Source organism: Myxocyprinus asiaticus, chromosome 1 (genome assembly GCF_019703515.2).
Source record: "Myxocyprinus asiaticus isolate MX2 ecotype Aquarium Trade chromosome 1, UBuf_Myxa_2, whole genome shotgun sequence".
Taxonomy (NCBI): Eukaryota; Metazoa; Chordata; class Actinopteri; order Cypriniformes; family Catostomidae; genus Myxocyprinus; species Myxocyprinus asiaticus.
In genome coordinates, this window is record NC_059344.1 from 23,446,732 (window position 1) to 23,474,014 (window position 27,283).

Below are 27,283 nucleotides of genomic sequence, written 5' to 3' on the forward strand. Positions count from 1 at the left end.
AATCAAATACCCTGCACCAATGTATGTGGCTTGGCTTTAAAAGGATAAATCTGCACATAAGTTTGTCTTGGTTCTATGAGGCCTCACCATTTTCGTATGTGCTTTGTTTGACTGCCTATTAATTTTTTCTTCCCTTTCTCTCTGTCTGTCGGTGTCTTTCCTTTCTTACAGTAACAGGGTCATGATTCACACAATGACATGTCTGCTTTTATTTGAAGCATTGCCATTTTATGTGAAGTGTCAGCATAGTCACAGCAGTCAGAGAGGGAGTGAAGTGGGAACCAGAGCTATCTAAGGGTCTTATGGAGCTACATAACTTTCTTTAGAATGTACTCAACAAAACAATTCACATAAAACAACAGATTTCTGGATAAAATGTCTTAGACACAAAAGATTAAAAAAAAAAAAGAAAAATGTACACAATGGAATACATATAGGTAAGGTATATATTTGACGATAACATATTATACAGTGCTCTACATACAATAGATTTAACAGTGAATTCATTGGACACAACAGCATAAGTTATAAGGCATTTAGATTCAACAATGCAGTATTACATTAAAGATCATTCATAATTCATAGGCATGTAATAGAATATGTTCTTTCACTCAGAAATAAACAGTCTTGATTGTCATATTGAGGGACTTTGTAAATCCATGACAAAAAACTTTTCATAGATGCACAACATTGCAAGAGAAGATTTTTGTACACAAGATTTGGCAAGAGATTGACCATGGACAAAGCACAAGGCATTCTGGAAGTTTTTGTCATCCTTATTTCAGTGATGTGAAGTCAGTGATATTGTGGATCCATGCATAGATGTGCAGAACATATTACTGAACATAATTAAAAAAAAAACATTAAAAAATTAAGCCCTCCTCTAGCCTATTTCTTAACATAGTAACATACTGTAGGAATGCAGCCTTTTTATTGTCAGATCAGTGACCTATTTGGAAAGGTCAAAGCTCTTCTCTACTTTACCCTCATTTTTTAAATAACATAACGTCTGGAAATCCTGCCGATTTAGTTAGATTAAACCTAGATCTCTTGACTTTTCTTGCAGCTGATTGAGATTCCAGTTTAACTGATTTGGCAATAGCCCTGGTCCACCTGAGGTAGCCCAACCTTCACTGAATTGGGTAGGAGGAGCACATGACCTGGTCATGAAGAGAAAATAGGCAATTTGTGTATTTTACCATGTAATAGTCCTTTCACAGGCATGTTTAGAGGTCTTGCACCTTTTTCCAGATGCATCTGCTCATTTTCATACATTACAGAGTCAAATGCAAAAAGGCACTTGGGCGTGAGCATAAGATTTACTCAAACAATCCTTTTATCTTTTGTTCCCTTTCACATCCAACTATCCACACACATATACATACACACACGCACTTTGCCAACCCACAATTGACCTCAAATCCATTTAGTGAGGATTTCTTTAAAGCAAAAAAACAGTGTGGTAGTAATCAGAGCCACCTCTCTGATTACTATCACACTCTGCTAACAGCGGGGGCTCAGCTAATAACCAGCCCGCCTCGGACCTAACAGCCTAACAGTACAAATCCAGGGTTTAACCTACACAGCCAACACTGTTGAAAGGAGAAATAAAGGAGAGGAACAAATGGATGGGAGGTGGTGCGAGGCGGTTCTGTCTCCCTCTCTCTGCATGAAGGAAGAAGAAAGGAGCATCTGGCTGTGAAGAAAGCGCATAGTATTACAGAAGACATGAAAAAGGATTAAACAGGCAGAGAGATGAAAGTGTTAGTGGGAGTCGGAGAGAATATGGAGAGAGTTCAGGGCTAGGTCAGATACAGGGCAGGGAGCTTGGCATGTAATATATGTACAAACACATTCATTATGCAACATTCTTGCATATAGTACTATAACAAGCAAACGCACACATAAAGATGCACACACCAATGTTTCACATAGTGTTTGAGTGTCTTTGGCTTTCTCTTGGCTAGCAAGTACATATGCATGAGCAAGGCCATAGATATCTGTGCATATATGTATATCAGTCCAATAAGCCTGACAGAGATGCGTGGGTGGAGATTTTGGTTTGGTTGGTATTGGGGTCTATTTCCATTTCCCCATCACCGTATCACAGTGTTCCCTTTCCAACTCCACTGAAGGGTCCAACCATCTTCATAGCAGCATAGTTCTGTAAAAATTATAATATAGTGCTTAACATTGCTAATACATTCAACAAATGCTGTATGTGTTTCATAGAACTTTATGAAATATTTTATTGAACTTTAATACACATGGACTGGTAACACTTTACAATAAATTAGGTATAAACTAACAATGAATAATTATTTTTTATTGTTAATCTTGGTTAATTTTTATTAATCAAAATTCTATCATCCATTATTCATGTTAATTCATATTGCATTAATGTTAATTTATACAACTTTTCATGTAAAAAAAAATCTAAGAATTTAAATTAAAATAAATACTATAAAAGTATTGCTCATGGTTATTTCATGTTAACTATTGTGTAAAATGTTAACAAATACAACCTTATTATAAAGTGTTACCCATGTTCCTATTTAATTGCACACTGTGTAAGATCTGTAAGATTTTGTTGGTCCTATATTTATACACTGTATATATGGCATTTATTTCTACCATACAAGTAACTATACCTACTGTAGCTGTACCTTCAACAATGTCAGTTGTGTGGCAGTAAAGATTCTATTCTATTCTTTGCATTCAAGGATATTTAAATACACTATTTCTCAGTCTATCATTGGAGTATCGTGTGTGTGTATATGCACATACAGTTGTGCTCAAAAGTTTGCATACCCTTGGAGAATTGGTAATATATGTACCATTTTTAAAGAAAACATGAGTGAGCAGGCAAAACGCATTTCTTTTATTTCTTATTGGATTCATATTCAACTGCAGGTTATAACAGAATGGCACAATCATAAAACAAAACATGGCAACAATGAAAAAAATGAAATGACCCCTGTTCAAAAGTCTGCATACCCGTAGTTCTTAATACTGTGTATTGCCCCCTTTAGCATCAATGACAGCGTGCAGTCTGAGGCCCCAAATTCTTGCAAGTGGTATAGCTGCGCATTCGTCTTGGCCAAATGCCTCCAGGTCATGCAAAGTCTTTGGTCGTCTTGCATGTACCGCACATTTGGGATCTCCCCAGAGTGGCTCGATGATATTAAGGTCAGGAGACTGTGATGGCCACTCCAGAACCTTCACCTTTTTCTGCTGTAACCACTGGAGGGTCAACTTGGCCTTGTGCTTAGGGTCATTGTTGTGCTGGAAAGTCCAAGAGCGTCCCATGCGCAGCTTTCATGCAGAAGAATGCAAATTGTCTGCCAGTATTTTCTGATAACATGCTGCATTCATCTTGCCATCAATTTTCACAAGATTCCCCGTGCCTTTAGAGCTCACACACCCCCAAAACATCAGTGAGCCACTACCATGCTTCACAGTGGGGATGGTATTCTTTTCACCAATGGCTTTGTTGACCCCTCTCCAAACATAGCGCTTATGGTTGTGACCATAAAGCTCTATTTTGGTCTCGTCACTCCAAATTACAGTGTGCCAGAAGCTGTGAGGTGTCAAGGTATTGTCAGGCATATTGTAACCAGGCTTTTTTGTGGCATTGGTGCAGTAAAGGCTTCTTTCTGGCAACTCGACCATGCAGCTCATTTTTGTTCAAGTATCGTCGTATTGTGCTCCTTGAAACAACCACACCATCTTTTTCCAGAGCAGCCTGTATTTCTCCTGAGGTTACCTGTGGGTTTTTCTTTGTATCCCGAACAATTCTTCTGGAAGCTGTGGCAGAAATCTTTCTTGGTCTACCTGACCTTGGCTTGGTATCAACAGATCCCAAAATTTTCCACTTCTTAAGTGATTGAACAGTACTGACTGGCATTTTCAAGGCTTTGGAAATCTTTTTATATCCTTTTCCATCTTTATAAAGTTCCATTACCTTGTTACGCAGGTCTTTTGACAGTTCTTTTCTGCTCCCCATGGCTCAGTATCTAGCCTGCTCAGTGCATCCACATGAGAGCTAACAAACTTATTGACTATTTATACACAGGCACTAATTGCAATTTTAAAAGCCACAGGTGTGGGAAATTAACCTTTAATTGCCATTTAAACCCGTGTGTGTGTCACCTTGTGTGTCTGTAACAAGGCCAAACATTCAAGGGTATGTAAACTTTTGATCAGAGCCATTTGGGTGATTTCTGTTATCATTATGATTTAAAAAGGAGCCAAACAACTATGTGATGATAAATGGCTTCATATGATCACTATCCTTAAATAAAAGGATCACTATCCTTTTTTTTTTTTGCATGATCAGTCATTTTCAAAATCAATGCCAAAATTTCACAATTTCTGCCAGGGTATGCAAACTTTTGAGCACAACTGTATGTACTTTTGCATGCCAATGTGTGTATGTGTGAGTCTGTATTTAACCCAGCTGCAGAGTTGAATAATGCATGCCACATTCCTGAACTATGAACAAAGAAACATCTCTGATCAAACACATCACGTTCACAGAAACACCCATTTACACTTTAATACTTTTCTTTTATCAGCACAATTACTCCCATAAAGCCATTCAATAGACACACACGCACACACATGCGCACGCACACAAACACACACACAGACTTACAGGGAAGGCGTAGAGAAAGACTCCAAGGAAGAGTATAATGAAAAAGAGAAGAAAGAGGCCAAGAATAAGCCACTTAAACCTTCTCCACACAATGAACTTAAACGTCTTATACGGGGATGAAAACCATAGAAATGAGGTCTCAGGACGCCTATAGAGAGAGAGCGAGAGAAATTAGAAAACAGATTTTCAGCGAACTGATAAATGATCTAATTCCCACAATAGAGGGGCTATTACTGGAGTATTTTTGGTTATTTGGTGAGAAAAGTGCCTGTAATTGGATGTGCTCTACTTACTGTGGGTCCTCTAGATGGGGATTCATGTTTGGCTCATCTCTGCCGAGCCCTGCTGGCCTCTCATCCTGCTCCTGCTCAGAGACGATTTCCAGGGACATTTCCACTTTTCCCTGAGTAACAAGAAGAGTCTATGTGATTCCTACAGAATAGCTAGAACAGTGTTTAGAAGTGAGTTGTGTTTGACTTAAGACTCAAGTCGTTAAATCCTAGAGCTTTGCCTAACCTGTTGCACACTTTAAAAACAGGGTTTGATTTTGAGCCAGAATATTTTCAAGTATAAGGGTATAGCACAAAACACTTTAAAAGCAGAAAGAAGAAAGTGCCAATAAAAGTAATTTGCTTTTTGGAAACAGAAGAACTTTAGTTTTTCTTATCTTTATGGAGCTTATTGTGTTTTGAATAGCGCACAATGAACTGCTATACACTTTATATTAAACAGCTGTTATACAAAATTATGCTCAGGAGAAATTCAGTTAAAAATCAACATGTATTGTGATTCGTATCATATCGTGATGATATTGGTGATACCTAGCCCAAACACAGACTTTATTTTGGTCATAATCCAAAACTGCCATTATAAAAAACCCATAGGAAAATTAAGTCAGAGCCCATGGCTCCAAAATGCTCATTCTATTCCAGGTTTATTCTTATTCTGAACAGCTTTATTGATTATTGGTATTTCAATCATTGTATTTCATTCCCACCTGGAAGCCCAGCTTCTCCATATGAGGATTGTCGAGCTCTCAAATGGGCAGAACTTCGCAACAATAGGCCAAAATAATAAATAAACGGGGAAGTACATGACTGACTATTTTGTTGCAAAAACAATTGTTTTTAGCTTAATTATTTTCATTTTTTTTTTTTTTTTTTTAAATCACTGTTTGAGCAGTAGTTTGAGCAGCTTTTGGGAGCAACATTGTTGAAACAAGCAATTTGTACTTTCAGTAGCACCTCGCAAAATCAAACTGCAAACACTACAGGAACACAGCAATTGTTGCCCTTGCTGATTGTTTATACACCATGTTCCAAATTATTATGCAAGTAACATATCAGTAGGATTTCATTAAAATAAACATTCAGGTTTTAGTTTTTCAAAGAAAGTGTTCGTTTGTTTTATTTCTCATATGTTTTAAGATAATCTCAGACAGGTTAGTTAATTAGTTTGCCAGGTGATCTTAGTTAAAGGGAAACCTACTTAAAGAGGTTGTTCCACATTATTAAGCAAGTCACAGTTCTCATGCAATATGAGGAGGAAGAAAGATCTTTCTGAAGATGAAAAGCATGAAATAGTGCAATGTCTTGCAAAAGGCATGAAAACAATTGATATATCACGAAAACTGAATAGAGATCATCGAACTGTCAAAAGATTTGTGAGTGATTCACAGCACAGGAGAATTCGATCAGATAAAGGCTTATTAAGAAGGATTTCTGTCAGACAAATTAATGTTTTTAAAAGGGCAGCTATAAAAAAAGCCACTGTTGAACAGCAAACAGGTATTTGAAGCTGCTGGTGTCTCTGGAGTCCCATGAACCTCTCGATGCAGGATCCTTCAGAGGCTGGCAGTTGTGCATAAAGTTGCATTTCGGCCACCCCTAACCAAAGCTCACAAAGAGAAACATTTGCAGTGGGCTCAGAATTACATGAAGACAAATTATCAAACAATTTTATTCATTGACGAATGCCGTGCTACACTGGATGGTCCAGATGGATGGAGTTCTGGATGGTTGGTGAATGGCCACCCTGTTTCAACAAGACTGAGACATCAGCAAGGAGGTGGTGGAGTGATGATTTGGGCTGGAATATTGGGAAGTAAGATGGTAGGTCCTTTAAGGGTCCCTGACAGTGTCAAAATGACCTCTGCAAGATATGTGGAGTTCCTAACAGACCATTTTCTGCTATGATATAAAAAGAAGAATCGTGCCTTCCAAAATAAAACAATTTCATGCAGGACAACGCACCATCCCATGCTGCAAAAAACATTGACTCCTTGATTACTATGGGTATAAAAAGAGAAAAAATCATGGTGTGGCCACCATCATCCCCTGACCTCAATCCTACTGAGAACCTGTGGAGCATCCTTAAAAGGAAGATCTATGAGGGTGGGCGGCAGTATACCTCCAAACAACAGCTCTGGGATGCAATACTGGCATCCTCAAATGAAATACTGGCAGAAACTATACATGGACTTACAAGTTCAATGGATGAGAGAGTTGAAGTCATCTCAAAGAAGGGCTCATATTTTAATATGTAACTTGAACTGTAAATAGGTTTTTTTGTTTTAAATTGTTTATTTAAAAAAAAAAATGATCTGTCCATCCAGCACATATGACAGATTTCTGTTTTGAGTTCATTACAACCCATTGAATGTTTTCAAAGTGCATTCTGCATAATTATTTGGAACAACATAGTGCTTTTTTCACAATATCAATAAAGCTGTTGACATTATCAGTTCTTTCACATGTAATAACATCCACAATGTAAAATAATTGAGGATAAAATAAAATCCTTAATCATAATGACTGTTTTGGAAAAACAAACAAAAATGGCATGTGCATAATAATTTGGAACATGGTGTATTTCTGTGATGCTTCTCTTCTTACTTCAGCAAGCTTCACTTTGATTTGCCTCCAAAATGAGGCATTACAATCCATAACAGGGAATCAGAAAGAGGCAGTCATTTAATAGATTCCCCCTCTTCTATTTCGGTGCAATTAGCATGACAGACACACAAGGGTGGAAGCGACTAGATTTAATCAACAGCAGTCAATAGGTCCCCTACCAAGAGTTGGCAAGTGGGCAGCTGGTTTAAAGGAAAGGTTTGCTGATTTCAGTAGAAGGTGAGTAAATAATGACAGCATTTTAATTTTCAGGTTAACTATTCCTTTGAGTGCATGTGTGTTTATGCGTAACTCCTACTTACTGCAAGGATCTTCTCGCCTTGTCTGTCACATGCGCAAGGCCACCAGCCTTTTACCGTCTTCTGCTCAAACAGTGAAACCAGCTTGTCTTGGGTCTGTGAGAGCATCTCCAGACCACATTTCCCTTGAGATTTTGCAGGACTCATCATATGGTTCAGATCCATCTCCAAACAACCTTTGAAAGACCGAGAGGGAGGGAGGGCGACAAGGCAAAATAAATTAAGCACTCACTATTTTTTCCTATTATTTAATTTTAGTCAAAAAGTGTCCGACCATCAGAATGTTGGCAGCCTGTCATTTTCTGAGGTTTTTATATTCCCTGCAAAAATTAAATTGAAGTATCCTTACCTAGGCGCAGATCAATGCAAAGTAGAGGGTGCATCCGCATCTGTAACTGTAATTTCTCAGTGTGTTTGTCTTTCAAGAGTTTATCGTAAAAATGCAGAGAAGTTCAGTCCAAAATTAAGATGTACGAAAAGCACTGCCTTCATACTGAGCCCCTAAAAGGTCAAGGTAGTGGGGAAGAATTATTTGGGTGAAAAAAAAAAAAGCAAATGCTTTTGCGTGCTCTCGCAAAATGTGCATCATAATGACAGTCTTCTGTTAGGTCTCCTATGAGTATTCCAGGATTATTCCAGCTTTTGTGTTCAACAAGAAGAGAAAGCCAGTGTAATGAAATGAAGCCCAAAAGACAATACTTAGGCAATGCACAAATCATAATCTTCAATTTAAGAATGTGTGAAAATAAAGACATCACAGTTAAAATTACATTAAATGCGAGTGGTCTAATTGAAATGGAATGCTGTGGCGCACAACTGAATCGCATATTATTGTTTTTGTTGTTGTGGTGGTGTTTCCCTCACCATTAATAAAGCAACAAATGCTTCCTTATGTGTGGTGAGTGAAGCAACCCTTTAGTTTAGCCACCATGATTGCGCATGATAAATGGCCACATAAACATACATAAAACAGTTGATATTTGAGCATATATTCAAATTCCAGTTGCCCTGTAGTTTGGAAAAACATGCTATAACATATATAAAAATGGTCATTTCTGTAGCATTTTTTAAAAATATATTGCATTTTGAATTGCATTAAAATAATATATTTTGTTTTGTTTTTGTTGTTTTTTTTTGTTTTGTTTTTTGCATAGGCTATGCCATATATCAGATTTATTTATGATCATGTAATGATGCAATACAGAAAGGAGTCACTGTATCTTTTCACTCTTTACATGTTTACAAGATACAGTTTTCCACAAAAAGTAGGCACCGGCACCTGTCATCTCGACTTTTCTCTCATAAATGCAATAGCCTGCAGAGCATTCTTGAGTGGAGAATGCATATACGAGAGCACAAGTTTCTCGAAGGAACGCAAAGTTTTGCAAGAGAACGCAAAAGCATTTGCTTATTTTTTTCCCCATGCCAACAATTTTTCTCCACCACCTTGGCCCATTAGGGGCTCCGTACCTTCATGACTGTTACACTGAGTCGAGATTTATCCGGTGTCCGTGCTGCATTCATTAATGACAACACACATTCCACAGATGCAGATGTCCCAGGCAGGCATAAAACAAACTCCACGACTTTGGCTAAGACTCCGGAATTGATGGTCTTGCTCTCCAGCCCATGAAAAACATCTGTCCATCTCTCAAACACGGCCATCTTGTTCATGTTCCACTCAGTGATGCGACAAGTGACAATGTTTTTCAAGCAAGCCCACTCAAAGAGCTTGGTTTCGTCAATTTAACAGAGTGGTGATTTTGGAGTAGAAGTGTTCGAGGTTGCTCTGAATGTATTTCCACTCTGGGATGTCCCACTCAAGTTTTTCTGTGTTCTCCAATGAGCGGCTCCAATTTTGGAGCTAATCCACCGATGCTGAATAAACGTTTCTCAATGCACAAAAGAAATCATCCGCTCGCATGTATCCAGCTTCAACCAGGGCATCCAACTGCTTTTTAATGTCAGAGAGCATGAATGATTCCTCCAACATGGCCTGCTAGACTTTTCTCAGGTCATGAATGTGCAAAGCTATGGCTGTCCACAACAGAATGATAAGCAAAAAAGTACTTCACTTGCATGCACCTTGTCAGATTCGGAACTTCAAAAAAAAAAACCGCTAAAACGATCAGACAAATTTGCTGGGAATAAAATGCCCAAATACTTAATGCCCTGTTTGGGCCACTGGAAGGCACCCAGCTGAAAAGCCATGACTCGGCAGTATGCTGTCAGAGCCAAAGCTTCGGATTTAGACCAACTGACTCTGTATCCTAAGAACTTAGAAAAGGAATGAATAATTCTGTGGAGGCAAGGCATAGATCTAATGGGGTCAGAGACGAATAATAAAATATCATCAGCGTAAAGCAAAAGCTTATGCGCCATACCTCCCACCACCACCCCTGGAAAATCATCTTCCCTTCTTATCGTGGCTGCTAATGGTTGCAGGGCAAGACAGAACAATAATGGGGAAAGAGGGCAACCCTGCTGGGTGCCCCTATCCAGAGTAAAATAATCTGAAATTAATCCATTTGTTTGTACCGCCGCTACCAGGTGTCTATAAAGTAACTGAATCCATCCAATAAAAGTATTCCTGAACCCGTATATTTCCAAAATCTTAAAAAGATAATCCCATTTTACCATATCAACGACTTTTCAGCATCAAGTGAGATAGCAGCAACTGGAGACTGATCATTCACCAATGACCACATGATATTGATGAAATGCCTAATGTTATCAGAAGAGCTGCGGCCCCGAATAAAACCTGATCTATATGTAGAAGAGATGTCATAACTTTACTTAATCAGTTAGCCAGACTTTTTTACAATATTTTTACGTCTAGCTTGATCAGGGAAATTGGATGGTAACTCTTACACTCACTTGGATCTTTGTCCTTTTTAAGAATCTGACTGATCCGGGCTTATGTCATGGTTGGTGGAAGCTTTCCATTCTTTAATGAATCCGTATAAACTTCTAACAAAAATGGAGCCAGTTTTGTTGCATAAGATCTAAAAAAATTCAGCAGGAAAGCCGTCTGGCCCCGGAGCCTTGCCTGTAGGCAAGGCCTTAATTACCTCGCCAAGCTCCTCCAAGGTTATCTCAGAATCAAGAGAATTTTTTTGCTCAGTCGTCAGTTTAGGGAGTTCTAATATTATATCTAGTATTATATCTGTATTTCAACAAGGTCAATTCTCTGAGGCCATCAGACGACATTCGGCACTTCAGCTCTGCCTCGGCCCTATTAATCTTTCCTTCCAACTCCACGAGTTCTCGTGCTTTGGATTTTTTGGTGAATGAGGCATACTGTATGATCCGACCCCAAAGAACTGCCTTAAGAGCCTCCCAAGCCACGCCCACAGAGGACACTGAGGACCAGTTGGTCTCCATATAAACATTGATTTCAGCCTTTAACATTTGTTGGAATTCAGGATTTTGCAAAAGGGATACATTAAAGTGCCAACTATATGATTTGTTTATCTCCGTATGTGGCAGCATCTCTAAACTCACCAGGGCGTGATCTGAGACTTGGATGTTTCCAATTGAGCAATCAACATCAGATGAAATGAGGGACTTAGATATATAAAAAAAAAAAATCTATTCTAGAATAAATCTTATGGACTGATGAAAAAAAATGTATAGTCCCTACCAGATGGGTTCAAAAGTCTCAAAATATCTGTAAGACCAAGATTTCTATATATCCTGTGAAGTGTCAGTGTTGCTCTGGGTGGCTAACACAATTTTGCTTCACTATGATCAAGGACTGAGTCCATCAATAGATTAAAGTCTCCTCCCAATATTATATCATGAAGGGTGCCAGCGGCTTGCAGCATACATTCAAGATCTATAAAAAAGCCCTGATCATCAGTGTTGTGCGTAAATATTAGACAAAATCAAACTTTGTCCCTGAATATCTGCTAACACAATAATGACTCTCCCTAATTTATCTTTAATCTGTTTAAGACATTGGAATTGTAGATGCTTATCCGTGTAATGACTCCCCTGCTCTTACTTGAGCCAGCATTAAGAAAACATGTCCACCCCATATCTTCCCACATTTTTCAGCTTCCTGCGGGGAAAGATGTGTTTCTTGAAGAAACACTATATCATATTTCTTATGTTTAAGAAGAGAAATAACCTTCCTTCTTTTTATGGGGTGCCCCAACCCATTCACATTCCACGTGGAGAGAGACAATCCACTAATATTAACGTTTGACATTGACATATTAGAAAAAATAGATTGTGTGTCAATCCCATCACTCCAAGTCACTCCAAGTCCTGCAAGAAATATTCCACAAAACAAACTCCAACCAATAGGAGGAATAAGCACAAAGAACGTGCATATTCGTCCACAACACTGTCCCGAAGGAGTGTTGTTACACAAAACAAACTCCAGCCGCTAGGCGGAACCAGCACAAACAGAAACAAAAAAGCCGCTCAGCTTCCTCGGACAATCAAGTGGATGTTTAGTGAGTCAGTTCACTTGGCTGCAATGCAAGAACCACAAAATAACTTAGTCCATTGGTTTTTCATAAAGTTGCTGGGGACTTGCAAATACTTTACGGCCATCCCCAGTATCTATTCTCAATATGGCCGGGAACATCAGTGCAAAAGCAACCTTCCACTGATGTAAGAGTTTCTTGCATTCCTTGAATCGATCACATTTCTCTCGTCGAATTCGCAAAGTCTGGGAACAAGAAAATTATGTGGTTCTTCCAAGAAAGCCTTCCTTTACTCCTTGCCTCGCATAACACGAGATATTTATCGGATGATCTCATAAATTTGGCCAGAATTGATCGGGGCCTGTCTTCCTCAGCGGATCGCCGAGCAGGGACACTGTGAGCTCACTCGATTTCCAGCTTATGGCCCGTTATGTCGAGCAGACTCGAAAAGAGCCCATCCAGGAATTTCACCATATCCCAACCTTCTTCATCCTCTGGAATTCCAACAATTCGGACATTATTCCACCGGTTACGATTCTCCAAATCCTCCAACTTCTCCCAGACGTGCTCCGAATCCACCTTGGACACTAGCAGATTAGCAGCTAATTCTCCAGATAATCAATCCATTTCTCGACATCCACCACTCTTGTAACCACCTCAGTGAATTTCGTCTCCATGGCTATGATCGATCGACGTATTGCAGCAAGATCCTGCAAGTCAGCAACGACCTTCGTCAGCATTGCCGAAAGTTCAACAATTCTTGCTGAATTTCCTTCACTTCTCTGGCCAAATCGACTCCCTGGCTCGAGGCCTCTGGAGGGGCATTAGCTTGAGTACGTAAGTGTCTTTTAATATCTCCAGAACCTGAGGATTTTGAATTCTTTGACATATTGTCTGTTGGAGCCATTATATTGAGTTGTAATTTTTGTTTAAGCCACTAGAGGGTGTATGAGTATTTTGAGTATTTAAGTAAGGTGATGATGAGTTACGGGGCACAATGGAAGGTCAAACAAACTTTTTGACCGTGCCGTGAGTGTGCTGTGCAGCGTATTTTGCAAAGCGTATCGTTTTGCAAAACGAGAGGTTAAGCTTACTGCAAAAGGGTTAATGGCAAACTCGATATAGGGACAAGGTCAGCTTTATAAAGGAAAAAGCTGTCTGTTTTGGTTGCTTACATGTTGGACACAGGAGCAAAGAGTGTAAAAGGCACTTAACTTGCAAAGTATGCAACCAGAAACATCCCAGTGTTCTTCACGTTCATTTTAAAGAGTTCAAAGTTGATAAAGCTGTCAACACAAACAATGAACAGAATGTAGGACCAACTATCAACAACACGCTTGTATCTGCCCAAACATGTGGTCATATAGGGGCCGGGAGTAGCAGTGGTATCTTACCTATCCTTGCAGTCCAAGTCTGCAATGGGCAATAAAATTGTTCAGACCTATGCATTTCTGAACACAGGCAGTACCTCTACTTTCTGTTCAGAAAGTTTGATGAGGAAACTGCACCTGAATGGATGAAAGACAAAAATTTGTTTGCTTACCATGAGTCCCAAAACAACAGTCTCAAGCTATGTGGTAAACAGTTTGGAGATTTCAAGTCTTGCTGGTTACCAAAAGTTTACACACAGAAACAAATGCCTGTAAACCAAGCTAACATGGTCAATCAGGAAGACCTAACTAAGTGGCCATGTATTGATGGTATTCACATTCCGCACATTCAAGCTGAAATAGAGTGGTTGATAGGTACCAACGCCTCCAAGTTACTTGAACCGTGGCAAGTAGTGAATAGTCAAGGAGATGGTCCCTATGCCATACGAACCCTATTGGGGTGGGTCGTTAATGGTTCTCTAAGCAGTTATCAAAATGAACAACATACTGCTAGAGTAAATAGGATCTCTGTTGAAACCTTGGAGTTGCTATTGGAAAAGCAATACCAGCATGATTTCAATGAGAAAATGTCAGAGGACAAAGAAAAAATTTCCAGAGAGGATGCAAAGTTCATGGAAATCATGGAGAAATCTGTGAGCGTCAAGGATGGACATTATAGTTTGAAGCTGCCTTTCAAAAACAAAGATGTTGTCATGTCTAACAATCTTAACATTGCCAAACAGCGTCTTGTTGGGATAAAAAGAAAGTTTGAAAAGAATGTAAAGTTTCAACAAGAATACACAGACCTTCTCAACGATATGGTTATCCAAGGCTATGCTGAGAAGGTGCCAGAGCATCAGTTGGATCGATGTGACAGTAAGGCTTGGTACATTCCACATCATGGTGTGTACCATCCTCGTAAAGGCAAGCTACGAGTGGTATTTGACTGTGGAGCAGAATACCAAGGCACATCTTTAAACAGTCAACTACTACAAGGCCCAAACCTCACAAGCTCTTTAATTGGAGTTCTTCTGAGGTTCAGACAGGAACTTGTAGCTTTCATAACTGACATTAGAGCAATGTTTTACAAGGTCAAAGTGGCAGAGGAAGACATCCTTCGCTTCCTGTGGTGGCCAGGTGGAGATGTTACACAAGATGCTGCTGTGTTCCAAATGACTGTTCATTTATTTGGAGCAGTTTCATCCCCGTTGTGCATGTTTCGCTCTGAGGAGAACTGCAAATGACAATCAACACTGCTTTAATGAAGAGGTAATTGACACTGCGTATAAGAACTTCTACATGGATGATTGCCTAAAAAGCTTACCTACAGAGTATGAGGCAATCAATATGGTCAAAGACCTCACCACTCTATGTCAAAAAGGAGGCTTCCATCTAACACAGTGGGTCAGTAACAGCCGTGAGGTCTTTGCAGAACAAGATAGACCCAAGAATCTTACTGAGCTCAACTTGGATTCAGGACCAACTACCAGTGGAAAGGGCCTTAGGACTTCAATGGTGCGTACAGACTGACACCTTCAATTTCAAAACTGTTTACAAAGAATGCAAACTAGACGTGGCATATTGTCAGTGATTAGTTCAGTGTATGATCCTTTAGGATATCTTGCACCACTGACACTTCCAGTCAAACTCATCCTCCAGGAGTTGTGCAGAACAAAACATAACTGGGATGATGAGATTCCTAAAGTTCTTGAACAAAGGTGGGTTAAATGGATTATCAGTTAAGCACTTTCAATGTTGACAGATGTCTGAAACCATGTGATTTTGGACAACCGATTAGTGCCCAACTACACCATTTTTCAGATGCCAGTGGAAGTGAGTATGGATCTGTGACCTACTTGAGGCTACAGAATTGTAACAATGCTGTTCACGTTTCCTTTCTGCTTGGCAAAGCCAGGGTGGCACCCCTAAAATCAGTTACCATTCCTCGTTTGGAGCTAACTCCTGCAGTCCTAGCCATTCGCATTGACAAAATGCTCAGAGAACAACTTCAGCTTCAACTGGAAAATTTTTGTTTTTCGACTGATAGCACATCTGTCCTGAAGTATATAAGGAATGAAAACAAGAGATTCTGTACCTTCGTGGCAAATAGGATTTCTGCAATCAGAGAAGCTTAAGATGTGACACAGTGGAGGTATATTCATACTTCACAAAACCCTGCAGATGATGTGTCCAAGGGGATGACTGTACAGCAGCTCATTACCAACAAGAGATGGTTAAATGGACCAGAGTTTCGAAGAGAACAAATTTCAAAGTGGTCAAATGACAACATTGAGTCAAACATTGTTGATGATGATCCAGAACTAAAGAAAGAGCTCTCAACAAATGTTGTAAATGTTGAGGACACCAATAATGCAACTCATAGGCTGATCGATTACTTTTCTGATTGGAAAAGACTCGAGACAGCAGTTGCATGGATGTTGAAAGTAAAGAAAATTCTACTTGAAGTTGCCAAAGAAAACAATTGAGGCTGACTTTAAATGATTTCAATGTGCTGGAACAGAGGTTGCAACAAACCAAAGCTTCATTTGGAGGACAGTGCTCGTCTCCAGACGACCTTTCAGAGGCGGAAAAGGCTATTATCCAGTTCTGTCAATGGGAAAGATTCAGCATAGAAATTTCATCACTGAAATCTGGAAGATCTGAAATCAGAAAAGACAGTGCTATTCACAAGTTAAGCCCCATTCTAGAAGATAGATTGCTAAGAATCGGTGGGAGGTTATGCAAAGCTGCTATGCCTGAAGAAAGGAAACATCCAGTTATTCTATCCAATGATCAGCATATTTCCAAACTAATTCTTAGGCATATTCATGTACAGAGTGGCCATAGTGGAAAAAACCATATGCTGTCTACATTAAGAGAAAAATACTGGGATTACTCAGGCCAATGCAACAGCCAGAAAAATCCTTTCAAGCTGTACCTTCTGCAAACGACACAAAGGTAAGCTAGGTGAGCAAAAAATAGCAGACTGCAGAAATAACCGCAGATCTACCTCCATTTTCTAATGTAGAAGAAGATTACTTGGGCCCAATTGATGTAAAAAGAGGTCGCACTTTTGTGAAACGCTACAGCGTAATTTTTACATGCATGGCCAGTAGGGTAGTTCATTTGGAGGTGGCATACTCCTTGGACACTGATTCTTGCATAAATGCTTTGCAATGATTCATAGCCAGAAGACAAGTATATCATTTAAGGTCCGACAATGGAACAAATTTTACTAGCACAGAAAAGGATTGAAGAGCACTTACAGAGTTAAATCAATAAAAAAAATCACAAAGGTTTTAGCACACAAAGGAATTAAATGGAGTTTTAATCCACCTGCAGCTTTACATCATGGTGGCACATGGGAGCGCATCATCCGAATGGTAAGAAGGGTGTTGTCCTCCATTTTGAATCAACAAACATTCGATGATGGATTACACATTGTGCTGTGTGAAGCTGAGGCAATTCTCAATGATCGACCCATCACCAAAATGTCTGAAGATCCTAATGATCTTGAAGTACTTACCCCCAGTCATCTTCTTACAATGAAGAGAAAACCAATCTAAAACCATCTGCGTCCCTACATTGTCTTCCTAGAACAGTTATGGATCAGGGTGTATTGAATCTCACTGGTTTATGACATAAAAAGTATAAAAACTAGCAAAGTGTGCAGAGTTCGCCGTTCACACCTCGCATGGCGTCACGTGACTCTTCCTCGCTGTAATATATCCTTAATATTAATCAAACAATAACAAGAAAATAACAAAACCACACTGCTCTTGGCTGGATAACTTACCACCATATTTTTTAGCAAAACTAGGGCACCGCCATTATTAACTTGAATGTGGACCACTTCAGGTATAAGCCACTTCCAGCTATTTTAGCTATACAAAAATACAACATTATACTGCTTTATATTACAGGCTGGCAATAAATTATTATCATTAAGATTTTCATAAACTCATTGGTTTTGAGCGCATATAGTTTTACAGTCACATTTTGCCATTGTTTAATCACACAATGTTGCACAGGCAGAATGAATGACACGGACAGTCCTCCATGCTGTCTGACACGCCTCCACAAACTTTACACAACCAGCAGAGAGAAGATGCCAGGAAAATGCTGCTTCAACTTTCTTTGCACCAAAACTGCATCTTGTTTCTTCTTGGCAAATTAATAAATGCATTTTACTCTCCATTTTTGTCAGAGAGCATACTTTCTTAGCGGTGCATAATAAACAGACATGCAGATCTCGCATTCAGCATGGCTTATGCAACATCGCCTTTGGAAATAAATAAAGGCATCATCAGAGGTTACGCAGGTACATACAACACCACAACTGAATTATTTATTTACTCTTTTACCATAAATGCTGACGTTAAAAAATTATCAGACATTGGCACATAATTCTGCTGTACATCCTGTTGTTGTGTGATAGTTTATAAGCCCAGATCACTAACTCTGGTATTATAATCTTCTAGTTATTTACAATGCTTTCTTTCTCAGATTCACCGGAAATGCAGCCGCTGCTTACTTCCGCGTTGCAAAATAAGGTGGATAACTCTAGTATGGAAGTATTATTCATACAGGGAAGACCAGTAGTTGTTTCATGTCAAATTCATTCTGAATGTTTAATTGAATACTTGATACTCTTAATCTTTTTTTAAAGCTGTTAAAAAGCACTGTTTTCTTAATTTGTATTATTATTTTTTTCCTATAGTGTTTTTTTTTCTCTATGGTTATTTTATTACTGACTGTTTACTACTCTTGAATAATAACTTGAGAACTTATTTTATAATTAACAAATTAGTGTTAGGCTATTATTTGTTGTGGTATTGAAGCTGGTATCAAAAATCATCACATTTCACTAAAGACTACTGAAATTTTGGTATTGTGATAAATGTATATATTGTGTATGGTAGATCTTGCTGCAATAACATGATGGAAAAGTAGATCTTATTCCACAGAAGTGTGAGCACCCCTGCTGTAAATTATAGTGATGAATGCTTTCCTTTATTTGACTACTGTGCACACATGAAGTTATAAATTAAATGACCTCCCCTACCCAGTGCAGTTTACATTTCTGTCCCAAAGAATCTAGTTGATTGCATCGGTATAATACTATTAGGTTTGCCATGTCTTAATTTTAGAAAACATACAACAGAAACTCTGACATGTTACTTGAGCATGTAACCGATACATGTCCTTTTTTCTCTGGACAAGTAACTTTTTTACTCGGACAAGTGAATGACCAATTTACTTGTCCATAGGACAAGCACATCACAATGCTAAATGTCGAGCCCTGCACATCATCTGTAGAGAATGCCATAAACAGGTTGCATCCAAAAGTGGAAGCACTTCAAATCTCTTCCACCATTTACAACAGCGCCATAAACTGCAGTTTGTATTAAACTTCTGAAAGTCTTCTGCCCCGAAACAAACCGTGTTGCAAGCTTTATTTACCATCTCACATGTGGCTTTAACTTAAAACTGAACATTTAGTCCACTTCATAGAAAATACAGAGATATATATCGTGTATCGCCATTCAGCCTAAAAATACCGAGATATAATTTTTGGTCCATATCGCCAAACCCTAGGTCACGCTACACAACACTGTGTGGGGTAACCTCACAGTGTAAACGGTACAGGTTAAAGAGGTTTAAATGTTTTTAAACCAACTCCCCGTGCTCACATTTACATGCTGTATAGGCTCAAATATAGGTTAATGACAATAAAACACACACATGGTCCTATCAGTGTGGTCCTGTCCAACAGAACATTTTTCTTGTGTCATGTCAAGGCTGAAAAATACATTTGAAAAACAGCTTTGTGGTGTTGTGAAAGGTTAACACGGCTGAATTTGCTGAGGGTGGTAAAGGTGAGGAAGAAAGTTGAGGAGTAATTTGGCACAAGGCATGACCATTGGTTCAGGATTTTCATCTCATATGTTCTTACCAAGGAAATCATCAAAGGAGAACTTGTCATTGTCCCAAATCTGGATAGTAAGCTTAGGAGGCAGTTTTGTTTCAACTTTGTCCAAACTCCAAAAATGCTCCTGTAGAGAAAGAGAAACATGGTGGGAGTGACAGAGGTACAGACAGAGAGTAAATCAGGAGAGCATTTTTCATTTTTGGGTGAGCTATCCCTTTTACTATCCCCCCTTTCTCTAATAATTTACTCTCCCTCATGCCATATCAGATGTGTTTGACTTTTTCTGCAGAACACAAATGAAGATTTTTAGAAGAATACCTCAGCTCTGCTGGTCCTCACAATACAAGTGAATTGTGACCAGAACTCTGAAAAGAACTCTCCAAAAAGCACATAAAAGCAGCATAAAAGTAATGCTTATGACTCCATTGGTTAAACCCATGTCTTCAGAAGTGATATGATAGGTGAGAGTGATAAACAGATCAATATATATGTCTTTTTTTTTTTATTTACTTATTTTTTACTATAAATCTCCACTTTCACTTCCTTTTCTTCCTTTTCATTCTTCTTTTTGTTTTGGCGATTTACATTCTTTTGACTGTTGCTTCAATCACTTTCAAAGATATGGATGTAACCACTTGTCATATGAATTGCCTTTATGTGCATTTTGAAGCTTTAAAGTTCTGGTCACCATTCACCTGCATTGTATGGACCTACAGAGCTGAAATATTCTTCTAAAAATCTTCGCTTGTGTTCTGCAGATGAAAAAGTCATCTTGGCATGGCATGAGGGTGAGTAAATGATGAGAGAATTTAAATTTTTGGGTGAACTGTCCCTTTAAACCAGGGGTTTTCAAACTTTTTGATGCAAACGATCCGCAAATATGATGATCATCTTACAAGGGACCCCCCAGACTGCTATCGGGTCCTTGAATAACGTATAACGTTAGGCTGCACGATAATGGTTAAAATGATAATCATGATTATTAAATCACAATTTTTCTTCCCTTTGAGAATTTGTTTTCATTTTTTTTTAATACAGGGCTGCAGGATTTGGACAAAAAATACTGTTGCCACTACTCTGATATCAATAAAAAAAAAAATGTAAAAATAAAAATTACAATAAACAGCAGCTCTCATGTTTAACAAGGTGTAAAACTACAAACTAGTAAATGATTTGACCAAAATTAAGTCACATTTTGCCCATGCTTTACTTCCAATGTAAGTGTTACTCTGTATGATTTACATAAGTTCTCTTTAAAAAATAATTTATTATTATTATTATAATTATTATTGCAATAAACAATAGTAATATATTTCTGTAATAATTTAGCAGGCGGAAATGCCATCCGGTCTCAAGCCTTTATTTTGACAAAAAAAAAAAAAAAAAGCTCAGGATGTGTATGTTGTTTCTGTTGACAACAGCTTAGACAGGCTCTGGTGCACCATCCAAACATGGTAAAATGCTCCAATCTCTGTCCACAAAACCCCGTGCCATGGGTTTATTTTAGATTTTTTCAGCACTTGTAATGGCCAGACATACTTAAAATTACATTTGCGATTGAAGTAAATCTGGAGCGCTTTTTAACGCAGTCAGCGCACGTTAACAGTGCGTACGACCCAAACCGAACTCAGAGCACAGCTGTTCTGTACTGTACATGTGACAGACCTGTTAATTGGTTGATAACAGCCAAAAGCGCTTTGAATCTAATCTTAATGCTGTTGAATGTATGGAGCTCTTATGGAAACGGGTCTCAGAACAGTTTGAAAGACACCTGATTTTCATCCTACCTCTGTATACAGTCTCCGAAGGCAGCATTTTCCATCTTTCTGATGCGAGCCACGTGTAATCAAAGTGGCGCACATACGAGACATAGGATACTCAAACTACAGCGACTGTATTTCAGCGCGTTCTCAAAAGTGAAACTGATTTGTTAGTTGAGTTAAAAAATAGACTTCAAAAGAGTTTGTGATTTGGTCTGTCATCCGTAGACACAGCCTATAATAAAAATGAGTAACAGTTTGCAACTTTACCTGGCTGATAACTTCTGTTTTCTAGCTCACTAATATTGCAGACGCTTATGCTTAATTAACTGTGAGAGGCAGAAACAGTGATCACAGTTAAAATACGATTTGTTGCGCATCCCTATATAACGTGATTTTCTTTTTTTTTTTTTTTCTGACAATTTTCTGCGTACCCCCTAGCACCCCCCTGGGGGTCCACGGACCCCAGTTTGAAAACCCCTGCAAACAACCAAGGGTTAAAGCAATAGTTCACCCAAAAAATTTAATTCTGCCATCATTTACTCACCCTTACAATGTCTCAAACTCATGTGATAATCGGTTTTGGGAGAGAAACAGACCAAAATGTAACTCCTTATTAACTTTAAAACTTGACATCTGCAGTCTTCTTGGTATGTTCATGAGAAGTTGAATCCTTGCACTTGACACATGCCAGAGCGTGTGTACAGATAAAAACACATTTTATGTTCTTAAAAATATATTTTTATGAGAAGTACAAAAATCATACGAGTTTGAGATGGCACAAGGGTGAGTAAATGAGAGAACTATAATATTTTTGGTGAACGATTCTTTAAGTGCCTTGCTTGTGGAATTTACAACCTGCAACCTTTTAGTTACCAACCCAGATCTTTAACCACTACACTACACCACCCCTAGGAGAAATGGAGAGGCAGATATAAACTCACAGCCCAAGACAGTGACTGAGAAAGACAGAGTGAGAAAATTATAGTGTGAATGTGTGAAGCAGAATTAGAAAGAGGGTGAGAGACACAGAGTGACTCCCACTACAGCCCTGATTCAGCATCCCACCGCCAGACAGGATTCCATTGGCGTGACAACATTCCCACCGTACTGTACCCTTGATGGATGTGTGGACAAACACGGCTAGGATAATGAACTCCTGCTTCACAGAGCTGCACTGCTGCTGTTCACTGGTAAACAGGCCATGTCGGTCATCTCGTCCTGCCTGACAACCGCATACAGCTCCATCAAAACAAACACTGCAAATAAGGACTTACTTCCAATCTATCACTGTTTGTCAGGCCTTGTTTCATGCAAGAGAATCAAGACAATTTCGTTATGTATCAGTTCTATTGTGTGCTGTTTCCAACAAACCCCAGCCAAAGTGGATCTATCTTCTGACAGCTGCTGTAATAGGCCGCTCAATGTTTAATGGGTGGAACGGCTATCTTCAATCTTACCATAACTGATCTCTTGCCTGCCAAAACCTCACTATAAGTTCCATGTCCATCACAACTGTTTTCCCTGAGCTGACTTGGCTGAAGTCTGGACTGTCTTGCTTTTATAGTTTGCTCATGTACCACGTGCAGTGAGTGGACCTTTGCCAGCTGCAGCCTGCAACATATCTAGGTTTGAAACATTGCATTAAACACCTGCCAATTGCAGTGATATCCTTCAAAATGTGTCCAGTTCACAGAAAGCCCTGAGCATAAGACTAAGTTTTTGGAGTTGTTACAAAGCCTTTGCAAATTACGGGTGACCTGTGGATCACCTAATCAGACTCAATCAAGGCCCAGCATTTTAGTTTATGCAACATAGCTAAAGACATGAATGCAGATATGAATGCTGACAGGCCTAGAGTCACCAACTAAACCACTAATCAAATCTGGTTTGATTTCTCCTTTGATTTAAACTCTGGTTTGATCCTTCTCAATTGACTTATTTGTTTCCATCAAATCTTTAAATGCAGATTAAGGGGCAGTTAAGTACAAACGTTCTTGCACAAAAAAGCTAGATGCAGCGCAACAAAAAGAACATAACGCAAGTGTCTCGAGGCGTGTTTTTAAAAGTTGAAGTTCTTTTTACTTGACATGGCATCTAAAAACATGCCGCTTCTGCACAAAACACTGAAAAAACAGTGAGACGTGGTGCGACGGTCAAAGATGTCTGTCTAGCACTGTGGTTCTCAACCAGGGGGTCAGCAAACTTCCAAGGGGGCCTCAAGGTGACTTAAAATTAGTGCTGTCGATTTAACATGTGAATTTAGTATGATTATATAAAAAATAACGCGTAAAAAAAATTACGCAATTAATCATGCCCCTTGACGTGTACGTAAATTCCGTAATAAAAGTACGTATTTTATTATCATACGAGCAATTCAAGCTTGAAGTACATCTGTTTTTATGAGCCATATCAATAGGTGGTAGCGTGCCTCAAAAAAAAACTCAAAAGCTGCAAAACCACAGAATAAGAACCAGTAAAGCAGGTAATCCCACAAGCTCAATCACTCTCTCTCACTCTCAAACACACACATCCTTGTTTCTCCAATAACTTGTTAGAAACAGCCCAAGCCATCGTTACTAGTTCTGGTGTCATTTTTTAATTACTATGGAGGCTTGTGTGCATCATTTGAACTAGCAACGGCAGATACTGATCTGTGGCTTAAGAAAGTAGTTCCATGCACACATGCTTTTTTGTGACAGTCCTTAGTTTTTCCTCATTTATTTACTTGTTCTTTGAACTATTTTATAAAAGCAATATCACACTCGCTATCATGCTGTATGGCCCTAAATCAGCAAGGCTGTGATTACTTGCGGCTTTGTGTCTGTGGCCGAATCAAAGCAGTGCTGATTTAGGGCCATACCTCACTCTTGCTCGTGTGATATTGCTTTAATATTTGAATTATTATGCATTATTTATATAAATTATCTTTATTTGGGGACCTTTTAGCAAATAATGATGTATTGCGATTAATTGCGATTAATTTAATTAATCAGCATGCCATGTCATTATTAATTTTATATAATATTCCAATATTCCATATAGATTCCATATTTACATAGGCAAATTATTGAAAAACAATACAGATAGATGTAAAAACATGTTTGGTGTAAACAGCCCCCCAAGTCTCACCTTTTTATTAATGGTGCAGAGTTGTTCAGCAGGTAAATAATGGAAGGGGAAGAGAAACCTCCAATTAAAGTTGCCTTCACCTCCCAGTGATCGATAGTGCACATCTGTTTTCTGCTTGTTCTCTTCATGGCCATGCATCCAGCTACGATTGAAAAAAATAGCTTTAACAATTACCCGACACATAATTTCCAACACATTTAGAAGGCAATGCTACTTACAATTTACCTATGGCTTGGGGCCCTGGTTGCTCTGCAACTGTATGTTTGTTGCTACTGATCGATATTTTTTGCACCCCATTGTTACTATTGGTCACAGTGGCAACAGACAAGCAACAGACCCATGGCATGGGAAACAAGAACAACTTCATCTCAGTGAAGTTTATATACACAAGCCCAACAAGCAATTTATGACACCCCAATTTACCCTTTCACATAAATGTCACTCATCTTCTCCCCAGTAACGCTGACATCATCCAAGATAACATCTCTTGTGTTCCATATAATACAGTGCAGGAAGTACCTATGGGACCAGAAAACATGGAATATTACAATTCTGCATAAAAAGGCAAATAAATGAAAGTGAATATAGAAATGAAAGAAGGTGACATTCATACTTTTTGGCTCTGCGTGGTGTAATATTGAATGGAGGCCCTGGTGGGCCTAAAGATTTAGGGAACAGGTCCACCCACATTTGCAACCGCCCCTGGGAATTGTCATATAAAACAACTCAATGAAGAGAGACAAGGCATCTCATGAACAATGAGCAAGTAGAGAGAAAGTTACTTGAGAACATTTTTCAGAATTTCAGAATAATTTTTGTTTTTTAATACATTTTGGAGACTGTGTTACCTGTTCTATATCCGGCTGTAGGGGGCTGTAGAGGGGTCGTGTCTCAACATGCTCGGGTACCAGACCCTGCCTTCTCAGCACCAAAAGAGCGAGACGCTCCTGCACTAGACCCAGGTGAGGGTTAAGAGGTTTCCCTTCATCTGAGGGCCAAATGTAGTCAGTCATAAGGTCATTGTAGCATATATTCACATAGATTACAACTAATGTTGAAAACACAACAGGTGAAACATACAGAGGCATTCCAAAAGCATTAAGCCCACGTACACAATGCAGCTAAAAACTGTTGTCACTCCCATATTTAATGCCGAATCCCGTCCTGTATACACACAGATCGGTAATTTAAGGGAAAGGCAACCGCATTTAGGGGATTCACTCCCGCATTTAAATGCAGTTGTCACTCTCAAAACTTTCCAGTGTGTACGTGGCCTTATTTTCCAGGACAGTCCATGTTTTTTAGCTTAAAAGTGCTCAAATGACATGGAAGATTAAATAATTAATTGTAATTTTATTTTCTATTACAGCTATATGCACCAAAATAATATTTATTTTTAAACAGCTTTCTTGAATATTCCTATTGTCTTCCATTGGTCGAACAAACGGATAGTCCCACCCCAAACCCACACTATTAGTTGAGTCAATGTTGTTGTGTCAGGTGGTCAGGATGCTCAAACAAACAGAAGAATGTTTTAATATTGCCTCAGAGACACAGTGTAACATTTTTCTGGGAAATCATCCTTCGAATGACTTAATTATACTTGTCTTTGCATATTAATCTGGGATAGAAGAAAGTATTTTAACATATAAAATTACATAAATGAGCTTAACATTGATTTGATATGAAAAATAATTGGCCATTGGGTTTATGAAGTCATAACTGAAACAAGAAAAAAAGCCAACATAAGTGCACAACACATTCATGAAATATTCCACTTGTATAGTTTGAAATGTTTATCTTTCCCCATTCCTTACATGATGCGTTGATTTCATTGCTGTTGATCTAAGAAGAGATTTCCCTCTTTCAAAAAGCAAAAAAGAGAGAAGGCAAAAAAAATAAACACCCAATGTTGAGTTTATGGTTTTAAACCCCGTGTCATGTCCCAGAGGGAAATATGGTCAGAGTGTGGAGAAAGGAGAAAAAAAAAAAAAAAAAAAAAAGAGCGTAGTGGAGGAAGACAATTTCTGCCATGAAGTTGGATGCCCAAAATGGCCACCTGATAATTGCTTTGACGCGCGGGTTGCCGCGGATACATGGGGCAAACAAAGAGATGTAGTGTTCCATGGCGGCGAGACATGGGAGCACAGTGTTGACCTTGGCTGAACATGCTTGCATGCTAGTTCACCATAAATCTGATGCCGACCTCGTCCCAAAGCGTCATGGAAGGGAAAATGGCTGGACAGCTTGGCTTTCTGTAGACACTATGTGGCATCTCAGTGGTAGAAAGGCAGCCAATGGGACTTTAAGAGGCATGTAAGGGCTTAGAGGTCAAACCAAATGTGGCAGGAGGGTTTGATGGAGGTTACACATGAGTAAGATCAACATAATAAATACTTACTAGTAAACTACTGTAGCATTACTTAGCATTAGCTTCCCGAGGGCATACTTTAGGAACAGGAATAGATGTCAGGTTGCTGTGGTAAGGACTGATATATGTGCTATGAATGAATGACTATGTCAGAGTTGCTGTATGTTTACACAGGTCCTTCGTCTTTACAATATCACACTTGTTTTTCTACACACAGAGGAGCAACTCATTCTTTCCACTCATAGCGCCCAGGCAAGTATGGCTAACCGGGTCTCCCCAACAGTTCTGTGATCCCACAAACACAGATATGATGTATGGCACAAGCCGAAATGTATATCGTTATTATTTTGTCAGTGTTTCACTGAACCGCAGCCAATCTCATGCGCAGCTCGCTTTTTTAATGACGGAAGATGT

The 27,283-nt window shown here is 38.9% G+C and overlaps 1 protein-coding gene across 3 annotated transcripts in view; it reads right to left on the reverse strand.

Annotated features, from left to right (window-relative positions):
• Positions 1 to 245: 245 nt before the first annotated feature.
• LOC127454638 (dysferlin-like) overlaps positions 246 to 27,283 on the reverse strand; it is a 139,517-nt gene continuing 112,479 nt past the window's right edge. For all 3 annotated transcript variants that reach the window (XM_051722074.1, XM_051722152.1, XM_051722023.1), the window contains exons 47-55: positions 25,347 to 25,486; positions 25,112 to 25,200; positions 24,922 to 25,017; positions 24,499 to 24,640; positions 19,631 to 19,730; positions 7,872 to 8,044; positions 4,951 to 5,060; positions 4,658 to 4,805; positions 246 to 2,164 (exon numbers count right to left, since the gene is read on the reverse strand). In XM_051722074.1, the coding sequence (XP_051578034.1) occupies positions 2,105 to 2,164; positions 4,658 to 4,805; positions 4,951 to 5,060; positions 7,872 to 8,044; positions 19,631 to 19,730; positions 24,499 to 24,640; positions 24,922 to 25,017; positions 25,112 to 25,200; positions 25,347 to 25,486 (1,058 nt within the window). In that variant the 3' untranslated portion in view covers positions 246 to 2,104. The remainder of the gene's footprint in view (positions 2,165 to 4,657; positions 4,806 to 4,950; positions 5,061 to 7,871; positions 8,045 to 19,630; positions 19,731 to 24,498; positions 24,641 to 24,921; positions 25,018 to 25,111; positions 25,201 to 25,346; positions 25,487 to 27,283) is intronic.